This window comes from Corylus avellana, chromosome ca1 (genome assembly GCF_901000735.1).
Source record: "Corylus avellana chromosome ca1, CavTom2PMs-1.0".
Taxonomy (NCBI): Eukaryota; Viridiplantae; Streptophyta; class Magnoliopsida; order Fagales; family Betulaceae; genus Corylus; species Corylus avellana.
This window is the reverse complement of record NC_081541.1, coordinates 23,877,125-23,891,553: the sequence shown is the minus strand read 5'-3', so window position 1 is coordinate 23,891,553 and position 14,429 is coordinate 23,877,125. Positions and strand designations below refer to the sequence as shown.

The 14,429-nt window shown below is 35.7% G+C and overlaps 2 protein-coding genes across 3 annotated transcripts; one reads left to right on the top strand and one right to left on the bottom strand.

Annotated features, from left to right (window-relative positions):
* Positions 1 to 4,781: 4,781 nt before the first annotated feature.
* On the bottom strand, positions 4,782 to 9,505 carry LOC132167719 (protein FAR-RED IMPAIRED RESPONSE 1-like). The gene is made up of 6 exons (XM_059578743.1): positions 9,284 to 9,505; positions 7,855 to 7,973; positions 7,579 to 7,770; positions 5,408 to 6,855; positions 5,179 to 5,319; positions 4,782 to 5,081 (listed from the first exon to the last, which is right to left on the bottom strand). The coding sequence occupies exons 2-6, from the start codon at positions 7,937 to 7,939 to the stop codon at positions 4,782 to 4,784; spliced, it is 2,166 nt and encodes a 721-aa protein (XP_059434726.1). The 5' UTR covers positions 7,940 to 7,973; positions 9,284 to 9,505.
* A 678-nt stretch (positions 9,506 to 10,183) lies between these two features.
* Positions 10,184 to 14,396, top strand: LOC132191908 (RHOMBOID-like protein 10, chloroplastic). 2 transcript variants are annotated; one of them, XM_059607041.1, is made up of 7 exons: positions 10,184 to 10,395; positions 11,512 to 11,768; positions 11,987 to 12,041; positions 12,142 to 12,222; positions 12,309 to 12,405; positions 12,490 to 12,557; positions 13,571 to 14,396. In XM_059607041.1, exons 1-7 carry the CDS (start codon positions 10,228 to 10,230, stop codon positions 13,580 to 13,582), a joined length of 738 nt encoding a protein of 245 aa, XP_059463024.1. In that variant the 5' UTR covers positions 10,184 to 10,227; the 3' UTR covers positions 13,583 to 14,396. The 2 variants fall into 2 exon arrangements, with proteins under 2 accessions (XP_059463024.1, XP_059463033.1); XM_059607050.1 differs by having other exon boundaries at positions 10,309 to 10,395; positions 11,541 to 11,768.
* The last annotated feature ends 33 nt before the right edge of the window (positions 14,397 to 14,429 follow it).

Sequence of the window (14,429 nt, the reverse complement as noted above, 5' to 3'; positions counted from 1 at the left end):
ATATATATATATATATATATATATATATATATATATATATTCGGGAATCTTTCAAATTTTATTTATAAAATATCTAGAGCATAACATCTCTATTATTACATAGCATAAAGCTCTAACACAAAATAGTCAAATGCTATGTTATTACAAAGTCATAGATATATTCAGAAAATTTTTACGATCAAAGTCCATCTATGATAGCAACTTCCGCAAACTCATGCACAACTTTAGTTATATATAAAACGAATATGCTCCAGCCTCCGAAAGAAGACTAAATTTAAAACATAAGTAGCCCATATTTCCCTTGATCTTGTTTTCCAACCGCAAGAGATAATCCCCCACACCGATTTAATCAGCTTTAGCCCAAAGGGTAAGATAAAAAAAATCGTCCTCAACAAAAAAGCCAGGACAAAACGAATAAAACAAAATTCAAAAATCAAAACAAAATCATCTGTTGAATATCATGACACATGCTGATCACCGGAATTTGGATAAGATTTTAATCACAACAACGTAAGATACAAAGGGCAGCAATAATTCAGGAGATAAATTCAAACCTTATTATTATTATTATTATTATAGAATCATATACTCTATATATAAATCAATAAACAGCATATATATATTTATTAGGTTTTATCTCTTCCGGGTTGAGTCTTCAATCAGTGATTCTGGCACAATGATTCCTGAGGGAGCAAGAGCGCGTGTAAGGGTTCGCCCGTTCCCTTGGCAGGTAGCAGCCCAAGCGGCGCGTGAAAATACATCGCGCTGGTGAGTTTTGCAAGAGGGCCCAGTATGTAATGTACTTCGGCTCACCAAGACGGCGACCGCCATGGTCAGAATTCACCGACACCTTCTCCTGGTTAACAGCTTCCGACTCCATCGCCACGACCAAAGCAAGGAGGATGAATATCAGAAAAGGCCTAAATTCCATTTCAAACAAACAATAAAAAAAGATGATGAAACTTGAAACTTGGATCGATTTTTGGTTCAAAGATATATGATTAACAATATCTGTTTGAGCAGTATTTAAAGCACAACTGAACTATAAAAGAATAGGAAAGTAACGTATATATATATATATAGACAATTAATTAAAAAGAAAAATGCTGAAATGAATTACAATAATAAGAGAATTGGACATTGAATTTAATCCTTTCCTATTTAATTAAGATTAATGTTTTCTTCGACATTACAAATTATTTCCATGCTTGAGGATTGTGTCATGTCCATATGTACGTACGTGTTATCCCAAAAGCTTGAGGATCGTGTTACATTTGAGCTCAAACTTCTTTTTAATAGGTGTGGCTCAACACGTGTAATATTTAATTAAAATGTGGGTGAATTGACAAGAGTCAAGGTTTGATTTCAGGACCTTTTGTTTGATACGATGTACCAGGTATTCCAAAAGCTTAAGCTGATAGGAAGAAATAAATTTAACTTAACCGTTACTTTAACAAAATCGAGCTGAATTATTAATTTGGAATCAAATACATATTATGGATTTAAAAACTTGCTCAATATTCGATTTCACTCTTCATGATATTGCTTTTATAGGAGAAGGAGATCATACGATTTGAAGGAAAATTCATTAACAGAAAGGGAAGATAGATAAATATTTAACTAATTAATTAATTAATTAATGTGTATTAATTACTATCTACGTACGTACAGAGATATATAGTACATAATTTACTGCTTGAAATAACTATTTTTCATAAGAGAGAAGAGTAACGTAGAAACAACTATTTAATTAATTAGAGAGAAATTAATAATAAAAAAAATTGTTTACAAGCTTTGAAATATATAATAACACGATGTAGTTTATTATTATATATGATGCGTTGACAGCTAGCTTTTTGAATGGTGCATATATATATATGGAAAATGTTAAAGGCACAACACAAACCCAACTTAAAACCAACTTCTCTCCTACATGGCATTTTTTTAAAAAATAAATAAAACTTCCCTCCTATGTGGCATTTTTTTAAAAAATAAATAAAAGTTTGAATTTAAAAAAAATATACATCTCTCAGTCTCTCGCTCCCCCTTTCAGATCCAAAAATCCACAACCTCAGATCCAAAAATCCTCTCTGTCTCTCGCACCCCTCCCGCGCTCATCGTCTTTCTCCTCAGGCGAGTTGTTCGGCCACCGGCGAAGCTTTCCGTACGTCGCTCCTGTCTCTCTCACTCCGGCGCAAGGTTCCATCCCTGTCTCTCTCACTCCGACGACCTCAAGGCCTGCGACGCCGAGTTCGTCAAGGTCGACCAGGCCACCCTCTTCGATCTCATCCTGGTGTGTCTTCTTCCTTATAAACTCAAATCCCCCTGTTAGATCTTTTTATTATTGATTTTTTTTTTCTTCTGATTAGGGTTTTGGTTTTGTTTTCTCGGCTTCCTTGTCTTTGATGTGTTTTTGTTTGGTTCGATGCCGAGAAAGCTGACAGTTTTGGTGGTTATTGATTTTTTTTGCTTCTGATTAGGGTTCTGGTTTTGTTTTCTCGGCTTCCTTGTCTTTGATGTGTTTTTGTTTGGTTTGATGCCGAGAAAGCTGGCAGTTTTGGTGGTTTTCAACTGTCCTAATTTATTTATCATCAAATTGGATATTTTCTATTCCATTAATCAAAGTATATTAGTGGAAGATTGTTGCACGTTTTACATAAGACAGCAACCTCTCATTAAATTGTGACAGTAAACTTTGTATTCTGGTAGTATCAGCTTATATGATCTCTTAATTCACAAATTCATTCTTTGATTTTTGTACAGCAAGGTTGTTACTTGCTTAGCATATTGTGCAAGTGGAAATCTATTAATTTCTGGAATGGAGGATGGTATTATACGAGTTTGGGATGCTAAAACTCACAACATTGTTCGGGTGTTCAAACATGCAAAAGGTTTTTTCCCAAGCTATATGAATAATTGCTTGCTTGGAGTTTTTGTTCACTACCAAGGAAAAATAAAGATTTATTACTTGCAGATTATAGTTCTTATTTATTTATTCGTTTTTCTTGATTACTTGGGGCTATGTGTAGTTTTCTGTTTTTATGTTTGTACCATTCATTCTGTTGCAGATTTTAGCCAGTTAATAAACAATGTGCTCTAAAATGCAGACACTACTTTGTATCCTCAACTAATAGTTTTGGTTGAGGATATAAATTACCAATTATTTTTGTTGAGGAAGAGAACGAGGTGCAGAAGCTCTCTGAGGAGTTGATGGTGTACGAGAACTTCATGAAGTTCTATCAGATTCCGTGCTACGATGGCCAGTCGCCACCACCACCGCCCAACGCTGCTCAGGAAAATATGGTGGCTGATCTCTGGAGCTTCGATGACGAGGAGGTCGCTCTTGCCTCTGTGACCTCTTCGACTATGTAACGGTGTCGTTTAACTCGTTTGTTGTCAAATTTTTGGGTCTTGTTTGGTTGGGTGGAAATGTGGAATAATGTAAAATTTATTTGGGGAATTTGATGGTCTTGTTCATTAGTTCTTGCTTCGTAAGATTACACTTGATGTAGATAGAAAGCAAGAGAATGACTTGATCAATTTCTCTAATTTCCCAAATTAAATTGTTTAAATTTGATATTTGTTAAGTTTGATTATTGCTTAATTAATGTTGTCTGACCATTGCATGTTTGTCCTTTTGTTTTGATTTGGTACAGCTTCTTGAATCGGTTTGGAGATTGCATTTTGATTTTGCACCATATTGGAGGAAACTTTTGTCCTTTCAACTATGTATGGTGGGAAGAAATTCTTTTACGTGAAAATTATTTTTTTAATCACAAATGTCAATTTAATAAACAATGAAAAAAATTGAATTTTTCTCATTTCAATTTGACTTAAACCTACCCATTTTTCACATAAGAACCAAACCAAAAGATATATATACTTGAGTCGGTACAGTGTAAATACCAAGCTCCCTCCCTCCCTCTCCATTTATTTTCCCCATGATGTTCAATGGATCTTTTTTTTTTTCTATGTTAATATTACAAAAATTTGTAGAGATTTTTAGCAACTGATTTTATGGAGTATACTTGAGTCGGTACAGTGTAAATACATTGTCTTAAATGGTCATTTGCAAATTGAACTAAGACAACCATTACCCATCAAGAAATGAATGTGATTTACAAAAATGCTTGAGATCCATGATGGTTTTACAATGTGGACTCCTCTAAGATGGGTATCTAGAAACATTATGAAAACACCAGCTAAGTGTCCCCGCAAAAGTGATCATGTGTGTAAAGCAGGTTTCCTATTCACCCAAAACCAAGCGCACTCCCTCAAAAAAAAATTATCTCTTTTCTTCCTTCGAGACTACAAAGCTTCAAAATGGAGCATTTCGTACAGACTCTAGCTTGAAATAGTGATCATGAATAATCCTTGACAATCCAAATTCAAAAGAAAATCGAATAAAAAAAAAAGATCCCAAATTGGTCTGTTGTGCACCAGTGATTTACAAATTCTTACTCTGCTATGCATAAAGCAAATATTCCTTTTGTGTCCTGTTTCGGTGTTTTAAGCATGAAAAGGGGTAAATAGGACACTAGAATTTATCAGTCTTCTTTAAGGCATTACATTCCCTATAAAAAACTTTCATAAACAATAAGAAATATGCAATAAACATAAATGACAAAGCTCTTCCGCGTTGCTCCCAACACAATCCTTTTAAAGAGTTACATGATAATTTCTCAAAAAGACAAAGTCACATGGCAACTTCTCAAAAAGACAGTTACATGACAATTCCCTAAAAAAAATGCCAACATCAAAGGCATAAACTATATTAAATTTTACATGCTCTTGGACATAATGACATGTATCAGAGAACGGATACTTGAAAGCTCATCACCAGTAATCGTAGGCAAGTATTGTCGATGGTTGAGAACGGCATAAACTTCATTGAAGATGGGCTGCACCTGCGTTGCAATCATTGGGTCTGTTGGGATTATAGCATTGGCGACGCTTATCATCCAACCAAATGTGTGGGGCATATTGATATTGATACCGTAGGTTAGATGCCGCAAAAGGTGAAGTAATACTACTTGGCTCAAAGGAATAGGATATATAGACAATATATGTTGTAGATCAACCTAAATAAGGAAAAACAAAAAACAAAAAAAACCTTTAAGGCAACTTCATTTAAATATACAACATTAATGACTAAGATAACATGATGAATTTATAAACCTGAGAGCATAGCCAGTATACAATAGACACATCACATCTTCGAAAGGCTGTGACGAAGGCTTCTTCATATTTGTGTTGGCTGATCAATTTTGGCAACTCAGACATTGGATCAACCATTGTTGCTGCCACATTGATGGAACCCTACATAATAAATTAAACAAATGAAAAATCATATTTGAGCAAATGATATGTGTACCCAAAATCAGGTAAATCGTCATATATTAATCACCTGTGTTGTATGAGGCAATGAAGTTTGAGAAGTGTTGAGGTCATCTTGAGATAGGTTATGTACCTTCTTCTTTTTCCTTTGCTTGTTGACAGTGTTCTTGCCCTGTTGCTTATTTCGTCTTTGGGATTTCTTACCTTGTGACTTTTTGGTCACTTTTTCTATAACTGGGACCATTCGTAGGAAGCGTGGTCTCCCTTTCTTTGTAGCCTTAACAGGAGTAAGCACCTTCTCACTTTGCACCGTAGTGCCCTCATTACTTAAAAGTACCTCATCACAAATTGGAATGACTTCATCACATTGATTGGGCTCAACCAACGTTAAGGCACGGTATTTCTCCGTTAACATATCAACACTTTTCATCGCTTCCATGAAATATTTCACTTTCTTGGATGTGAGCAATGCTAATTCTTCACAATGCTTGCAAAATTCGTCATACCTCTGGGCATTGGATTTATTAACCAACACGTCACCACTACTCTTAATCAAAACATGTTTTCGATTTATATCCTTCCTCCATCTATCAAGAATATATCTAGGTGGCAACATTGTAACCCCACTCGTAAGTAGAACAGAAATGGAATGTCTGCATATGATTCCTCTTACTTCAAATAATGCACAAGTACACTTCACTTCCAATTCATTGGTGTTGAAGAAAACACTAAATGTTTTGTTCATCATGCGGTTTCCATCAGTTTCAATCACTTGATATGTAGAAATTGCACCTTCACTTTTTAGAAGACAATTATTAACATTCGAACGTGGCTTAAATTCTGCTTGAACTTCTTTGAATTTTGCATTTGTATAAGCATCTTGAAACTGCTTCTCTAAAGCAAAGTCTGTTACACAAGGACTCGTGCGATTATAACAATCAAAATCAGCACGTGCCTCCCTCTCAACCATTTTCTTCAAAGCATTATCAAATTGATCAACAAATTCCTTTAGAGTCGTTTGTGCATGCACGTAATTATCAAAGAAAGAATTCATGCTTTCACTCCGCTGCGTTGTAGTCATTCCCGCCCAAAACGTATCTTTCATATATGCCAGCACCCAAAAAGTCCGCTCAGAATATAACGTATTCAACCATGGGTTATTCTGAAGCTCATAACTCTCAATTAAACTTTTCCAATTTCCCTCAAAATCATCAACATTGGGAGAGTCATACACACATATATTTAGGGCCATCTTAATTTGATCATAATGCTCATATCCTGAAAGCTTTTCGGTGACTTTTCTCATAATGTGCCATAGACAATATCTATGTCGTGTTTTTGGGAAAACTATCTCAATTGCATTTTTCATTGCCCTATCCTGATCTGTTATAATTGCACTTGGAGCTTTGTAGTTCATGCACTTCAACCATGCCTCAAACAACCAAACAAATGTATCTGTATCTTCGTTTGACAATAATCCTGCCCCAAAAAGTATAGATTGACCATGATGATTGACTCCTACAAAGGGAGCAAATGGCATATCATACCTATTAGTCAAGTATGTGGTGTCAAATGTAATGACATCCCCAAAATATTCATACAATGCCCTACTTCGTGCATCAGCCCAAAACACATTTCGTAACCTACTATCATCATCCATGTCTATCATATAATAGAATCTATCATTCAATTCTCGCATTCTTACGAAATAATCACAAAGAGCTTGACCACCTCCTTTGCCAAGCCGAAGCTCTCTTGCCTTGTTAATAAAATTCCGACAATCTCTCTCATCAAAGGGAACATTTTCAAACCCCCCCATTTCAACAACCAATGAGTTAAAATTCTTATTCAAACGAATTCCAGCCCTATCATTAAGATCAAGCCTTTTTTTCGCAGCATAATTTATATTCTTATAACACCTATGAAACCTTATTTTTTTTGGGCTTACAGGATGGTTATGCTCAAGCACCACTTTACTCAAATACCACGTTCCCTCATCCCATAAATTCGCACAAATCCTAGCATTACACTTCGTTCTATTAGTTGCTAATTTGGTCTTTATACCCGTACTTCTGCTGTTTCTTACTTGGCCATCACGCATGCATGTCCGGACCATGTAATATGGATTACCATCTACATTCTTCTTAATAACTCTTTTTAATACAGCAAAACCAACTTGCATAGCATATGCCTTATAATATGAAATAACTTCTTCATGTGAATTAAAAGTCATTGACACACCTGGTTCTTCAACTTTTTCATTCCCACCGATCATCCTTGGTTCTTCAACTTTTTCATTCCCACCGATCATCTCTGTTTCTTCAAATTTTTCATCTCCATCCAACTCTTCATTCGAACTTTCATCCCCATCCAACTCTTCATCCGAACAAGTGATCCTTAAGACATTTGGTTCTTCAACTTCTTCATCTACATCTATCAAAAAGGGATACAAAGTTAAAAGCCATCTTGGTGTGTTAAAGCAAAATTATAACCCAAACAAAAGATGAAAAGTCAAACCTATTTGAGGGCAATCTTGCTCCAAAAAATCTTCATCATTTGGAATACGTGTATACAAAGATTCAACTTCACCCTCCTTGTCCATTTAGGCAGCTATAATGAGTAACTTTTCCACTTACCTAATGTATAATTCAAAATATTATTGTATAAGTAGTGTGAACTATAAAAAGCATACAAATAGTAAGAACTTAAATAGGCTTGAAAAGAAAAAGAAAATGAACTTCATTCCAAGACTTCTCTTGAGAGAGGCGACGATAAAGTGGCAGTTGACAGAATTTGATGAGCAAGTAAAAACACCTTGGTAGTTGACAGAATTGCTATAGGCACTTTTAGGGACATTAGATCAATCTCTAATAACTCATTAATTTCTGTTGCTTATCTGTTAAAGAATTGTATATGTAGAGCTTGCATTTCTCGATGCAATGAAGTTGATCCTCCTATGATGTGGGAGGATGTTTTGAGGATTGGGTGCAAAAAATGGATGAAGAAGTCCCCGCATGATGTGTTGTGCCGGATTGTATTAGGCTCCACTATATATAACATATGGAGAAGCAGAAATGAGATCAAATATGATGGCCATTCTAAAACAGAGGAGCAGATTCTTAAAACTATTGTTTGGAAAATTCGTTCAAGAATCTTGGGCAAAATTTCAGAGAAGTTGGAAAAAGATTCTCGTGTCAAAGCTGGAATCTACCAGTTGATATGTGGATGTAATTGAGCAGGGAAGAAACTTTTGTTGTTGTTCTTGACTTGTGATAGATGCTTTTGTGTAGGTTCTGTCTTTAGAGGCAATCAAGCATACAGCAGCATATATATATATATAATATGATGGCCATTCTAAAACAGAGGAGCAGATTCTTAAAACTATTGTTTGGAAAGTTCGTTCAAGAATCTTGGGCAAAATTTCAGAGAAGTTGGAAAAAGATTCTCGTGTCAAAGCTGGAATCTACCAATTGATATGTGGATGTAATTGAGCAGGGAAGAAACTTTTGTTGTTGTTCTTGACTTGTGATAGATGCTTTTGTGTAGGTTCTGTCTTTAGAGGCAATCAAGCATACAGCAGCATATATATATAATATGATGGCCATTCTAAAACAGAGGAGCAGATTCTTAAAACTATTGTTTGGAAAGTTCGTTCAAGAATCTTGGGCAAAATTTCAGAGAAGTTGGAAAAAGATTCTCGTGTCAAAGCTGGAATCTACCAATTGATATGTGGATGTAATTGAGCAGGGAAGAAACTTATACCCAATAATACCTCCATAAACCCATAAACCCATAAACCCAAAACAAATCCATACCCAATAATATTCAAAAAACAGAAATCTAAACCCTAAATACACATAAATCTAATATACTATTCTAGCACCCACTACACATAAATCAAAAAGCCCTAGATTTTGAATGTGGATGAGAGAGAGGGATTGCTTACCACCGGTGGAGGAGAGAGAGAGCCTTCGGCTTCGCCGGAGTGAGAGAGACAGTGGATGGAACCTTGCGACGGACGGACAGCTTCGCCGGTGCCGAAGAACTCGTCGGAGGAGAGAGATGGTGAGCGCGGGAGGGAGAGCGATGGAGTGAGGGAGGATTTATGGTGGCTAAAGAACTCGCCGGAGGAGAGATGGTGAGTGCGGGAGGGAGAGCGAGGGACTGAGAGAGAAATTTGATTTTTACTGATTTTTGATTTGGTTTTAAAAAAATATAATAAAAAATAAATAAATGCCACGTAGGAGAGAAGTTGGTTTTAAGTTGGGTTTGTTGTCGCTGCTCAGCTTTCTTTTTTTACAAAATCAAAAGAACACCGCTTTAAAAAATAAAAATTTGGGCATATTTACACTGCGACCTCAGGATCCAAACTTTTTTTTTTTTTTTTTTTTTAATTTAAAAAAATTAAAAAAAATGAAAAAAAATGTTTGAAGCAACCCTATCCATTTTTTGTCCTTCTTTTATTTGGTATTTTATAAAAATAAAAAGGGTAATTTTTATTTTTTTTGCATAATAATGACATTTTTTTATTTCTTAAAAATGACCATTTTTATGAAGAAAAATATAATTTTTTTTTTTTAAAAAAAATACCAAATAAAAAAAGACAAAAAATAGATAGAGTTGCTTCAGATATTTTTTTCAATTTTTTATTTTTATTTTTTTAAATAAAAAAAATTAGTCTTATATTAGGCAAAAAAGTTGGGGTTCCCTCACATTTAAAAGCGAAACGAGTGAACACGAAGGATGCCTTTATTCATTGATTTATTATACATTTACTCTTTATTATTATGAATTCTATTTATCATTAATTCTACTTTATGAAAAAATGTATATGTTAGACCGAGTTGAAACTGACACACAGTCACACAGACACGGTGGAGAGAGAGGGAGATGGAAACGTTGGGTTCAGCTTTGCCGCAACCGAAGTGGTTGAACGTGTCGCAGGTAGGCCTCTCACCCTCACCCCTTAATCTCGTCGCCACCGCGGCTTCTCTCCACCTCGGCCACCGTGTCAGCCACCACCTTCGCCTAGAGTTGCTGCTTCATTGCTGCTACAAGGTGCTCTCTCTTTCAATTTGCCAATTTTCCGTTTGGTTACTCAGAAAATGCTAAAACTGCGATTCTGTTGGTTTTATTGGGTTGAACTCTTCAATTCTTCCCTTTTCGTTTTCTGGGTAAGTCATAAAAATGAAGTTGGTACAAGAAAGAAAATAAATTTGATGTGTGTTTGTGCTAAATTATTTGTTTGTTTAATTGGATGGATATGGGAGGGTGACCAGGCAATGCAGTGATGCTTAGAAAATGGCTTACTCTTTATAGCAAGTTCTGGTATTTTCCATGTCTTCATTCTTTTCCCGGAAATAGCAGGTTGAGGTATTAGCATTTCATTAATTTGGATCTTCATGAAAAATTTGAGATATATTTCTATTATAAAACTTGAGAGTATGTTCGGATGGTTTCTTCGATGACTTGTTTAGCATTCTTGTGAGGTGCAACTTTGAATGGTGCTAAGTGGAGTAAGTTTCTTGTCATGCCTGTCATGCATGCGAAATATTAGGTAGATGAGGTGCCCTTGAGGGTTCAATCTACAGAGTCAAGATTCCTGTGTCACAAAACTATAGTAAGACTTTAATTAATAATGATATATGCATGATAACTCTCCAATAAACTTCATATTTGGCATGCATGATAGGCATGAGTTAGATAGCTGGAGAAGAAGAGTTAATGGCCTTGGATATGTCTACCTTGTCTATGGATCTTGTGTCCTTTTTGCAACTATATTTCCTTCCAGGGATATTTTTTTCAACCTGAATATTAAACAAGTCTTACTTTATCACTTTTCAAATTCAATGGGTATTGTAATGCATTTTTACTCGGTCAGTTATGTGTGAATCCATGTGATTTTACAGAAAATCCAAAAATATGCCTTCGTTCAGGAAAAAAGGTTTTATTTTCATGTCAAGTAGTTGTTAGACATGCCGTCGTCGTGGAGATAATGTTGCATTTAAACTTTGAAGTTGCTTTGCTTGATTTTAATTAAAGATTATAATTAAAATGAGTGGCATATAGGGGTACTTTTCTTGTTCCCAATGCAACATTGATGCGTGAGATGCAATTCTCTAGATATGTTTGAGGTCAAATTTCTTTCTTTGCCGTCTGATTTCTATTGAACAGAAACTCTCTCGTTTGGGTCACGTGCCTAGATTGAAGGATGTGTGGTGCGAAAAAGCCCTTCAATTCAAGGGGTTTAATTTTCTTCAGTTTCCAAAAGATACTATGGCATCCACATATTTAGCTTGTTTCTCTTTCTTTAATGGGGGAGGAACTAGAAAGAACTTCGGAAATGATGGGGCGCCTCGCTCGAAGATAACCCGCAGGAATTCATTCAATGGAAGAAGATGGACCAATGTTCTGCTTGCTGTTAATGTCTTGTGAGTATCAGTGTCTTGTCTTGTCAAACAAGAATAATATTAATGCGGGTGCATTCTTCATAGTTCAATAGTTTGTTCTACACATGATAGTTCAATGCAACAACTTTTCTACTTCAATTTCTCTTCTTTTTTACCACAGTCTCATTTTTTTTTAGGCATACAAATATCTTTCTATGTGTCTGATGCACAGCTTATTGTTTGTTAAATCATGTGCACAGAGTTTTTATTGCACAAACTGCAACACAGGGAAAACTGCTATTTTGGGGAGCTAAGGTAATACTGCAAATGAAAATATAAATATATTTCCTCTTTAATATAAAAACTTCCATTTTGTGGTCTCTGTACTCTGTTGATTAGTTTGAGTTGTATACAGATAAATAGTTTCATTGACAAAGGACAATTGTGGAGGCTGGCAACGTCTTCCTTTTTGCATGCAAACATTGGGCACCTAATGGTCTGGCTTGAACCTTACTGCTTGATACTTCTCATTTAATGGCTTATGTGCCATTTCTGGGTCTGAAAAAAGATTGTCCTTTTCAGGTTAACTGTTATTCTTTGAATTCAATTGGTCCTAGTGCAGAGAACATCAGTGGCCCAAGGAGATTTCTTGCAGTTTACTTTGCCTCTGCAATTGCAAGTAACGGCTCATAACCTCTCTGCACTAGCTGATGAAATTGGTTACAAAAATAGTATTCTGTTATAGTAATTTCAAGAAAATCAGGTTCTGCAACAAGTTATTGGTTCTGCAAACAGCCTGCAGTTGGTGCTTCAGGAGCAATCTTCGGATTAGTAAGTCTCTTGAACTCTGTTTTATGAAACAGTATTACCTTGGCTTTTTTAAAGTACAATGTATGGCCCATAAAAAAAATTGTATTACATTAGAACCTTTGAGAGAAAAAACTCCAGTAAAGTGAGATTCAGTGTCATGCAATCACATGCCTTGAAAATTTCCATTATAAGGAACTTAGAACTATATATTGCTGAAAATGCAATTTTTCCTTTTTTTTCTCCATGTTTTTTGTATTCCATTTTCTGAACACCAAATACTGTGCTCTTGAGAATACTCTTTTTGGGGTGAGCTGGGACTTATGTTTATAGGCCTCATCCTCCCCTCCTTTCCTTTTCAAATCATTCTTAGTTGGGGGAAAACAAGGTACTCTACTCTTGAATTTTAAAATTTCAACTAGCTTGCTCGTTTTACCTTTCCATTGGGACCTAACTGTTGGAACGTTGATCAGTTTTGCTGCAATAAGCTCTTTCTCAACTTCTTTCACCAATAAATAATGATGGGATGTATGGTGATATACAGGTTGAAATGCATTGGGTGCGGTGAAGCTTACCAATTAAATAAAAAAAAAGTTATTTGCTTGTACATTATTAAAAAAGCATTAAATTTCCAACCTCATAAAAAGTTATGAAATTTACCTATAAATGAGATTGTATCAGTTCTTGTATTCTTTGTTTCAAAATACTTGGCTACAATATGTTGTACTCTTCTAGAAGGAAATCTGTCCCTACCAGCTGTCATCCTCAAAATATTCTCCCCATTCATTGTAACTAATTCTCCTATATATGTGGAATGGATTGAGGGCTGCACAGTGAGTGAGATACTGTCCTTTATTCACATTCTCTTCCATTTTCTTTGTTCTTTACATGGTATCAGAGCTTGGATGATCCTTGCCTCTAGTAGCTTAAACTTCTTCGTTCTACCTTTATTTTTTATTTTCCAGTTTTTCCTCATTTCTCATTTTCAGGTTGTGTTTAGTTTATCCGAGTTAAACACTTGCATTTGCATGATGTAGTGTGGTGTATGAAGACAACGTGGGGTACTGCTCATCACCGTGGTTGACATCGGTCTTGTGATGACACAGCCGAATCTTGCTCATGGCTGCTGTGCCTTTCTTGATTGATTGACATCATTTTGGCTAATCTCTTGATTTTGCTCTCAAGTTTCATACTTGTTGCTTGATAACTATGGCTGCTAGATCTGAGTTTATCTCCTCCCTGTCTACAGTTGATTCTCCCTTGACATCTACTAAGTTTAATGGTAATAATTACATTTATTGGACATAATCAGTGGAGGTGTTGTTACGAGGAAAAAATTATGTGATCATCTTTGGTTTGACAAGCAGCAATCTACCTCAGCTACTACTAAGTCCTCAAGTGATACTACTAGTTCCACTACCTTTACCACCTCTGCTTCTTCAGCGGCAACGAGTCTTTGGGATTAGGAGGATAATCTAATCATATCCCGCATGATTAGCAGTATAGGATCCAGCATTGGGACCACCTTGTTGCACCTTTGGTCTGCGAAGGCCATTTGGGACCGTTTGCAACATATCTACTCTGGGGCAGAGAATGCCACTCACTTATATGATGTTTGCAAGCAATATTTTAGCCTTGAGCTAGGTAATCAAAGTTAGGAGAGTACTATTATCAGGTCATGGGAGTTCTTAAGGAAAGGAATATGTATCAGTTTTCTCACAATTGGTATCACACGTATGGGGAAGCAGCGTGATGATATGGATGTCATTCGATTTCTTATTGGCTTGAAGATGTTGTATGAGTCCGTCTGTTCACAGATCTTGTGTAGCTCAGATCTTCCATCTCTCCATAAGGTTTATTCCAGTCTTTAGCGTTCTACTCTTTTTGAGATGGACT

What these genes read in the sequence shown, in the direction of transcription:
- LOC132167719 (XM_059578743.1), bottom strand. Translation starts at nt 7,939, where the DNA reads ATGGACAAGGAGGGTGAAGTTGAATCTTTGTATACACGTATTCCAAAT. An exon ending in TGAAAAAGTTGAAGAACCAG is followed by an intron (nt 6,856 to 7,578) that starts GTGTGTCAATGA and finishes CTCCCTTTGTAG; the next exon opens with GAGTCAATCATCATGGTCAA. An exon ending in CATTGCCTCATACAACACAG is followed by an intron (nt 5,320 to 5,407) that starts GTGATTAATATA and finishes TTTATTATGTAG; the next exon opens with GGTTCCATCAATGTGGCAGC.
- LOC132191908 (XM_059607041.1), top strand. Translation starts at nt 10,228, where the DNA reads ATGGAAACGTTGGGTTCAGCTTTGCCGCAACCGAAGTGGTTGAACGTG. An exon ending in TGCTATTTTGGGGAGCTAAG is followed by an intron (nt 12,042 to 12,141) that starts GTAATACTGCAA and finishes AGTTGTATACAG; the next exon opens with ATAAATAGTTTCATTGACAA. An exon ending in CTTTGCCTCTGCAATTGCAA is followed by an intron (nt 12,406 to 12,489) that starts GTAACGGCTCAT and finishes CAAGAAAATCAG; the next exon opens with GTTCTGCAACAAGTTATTGG.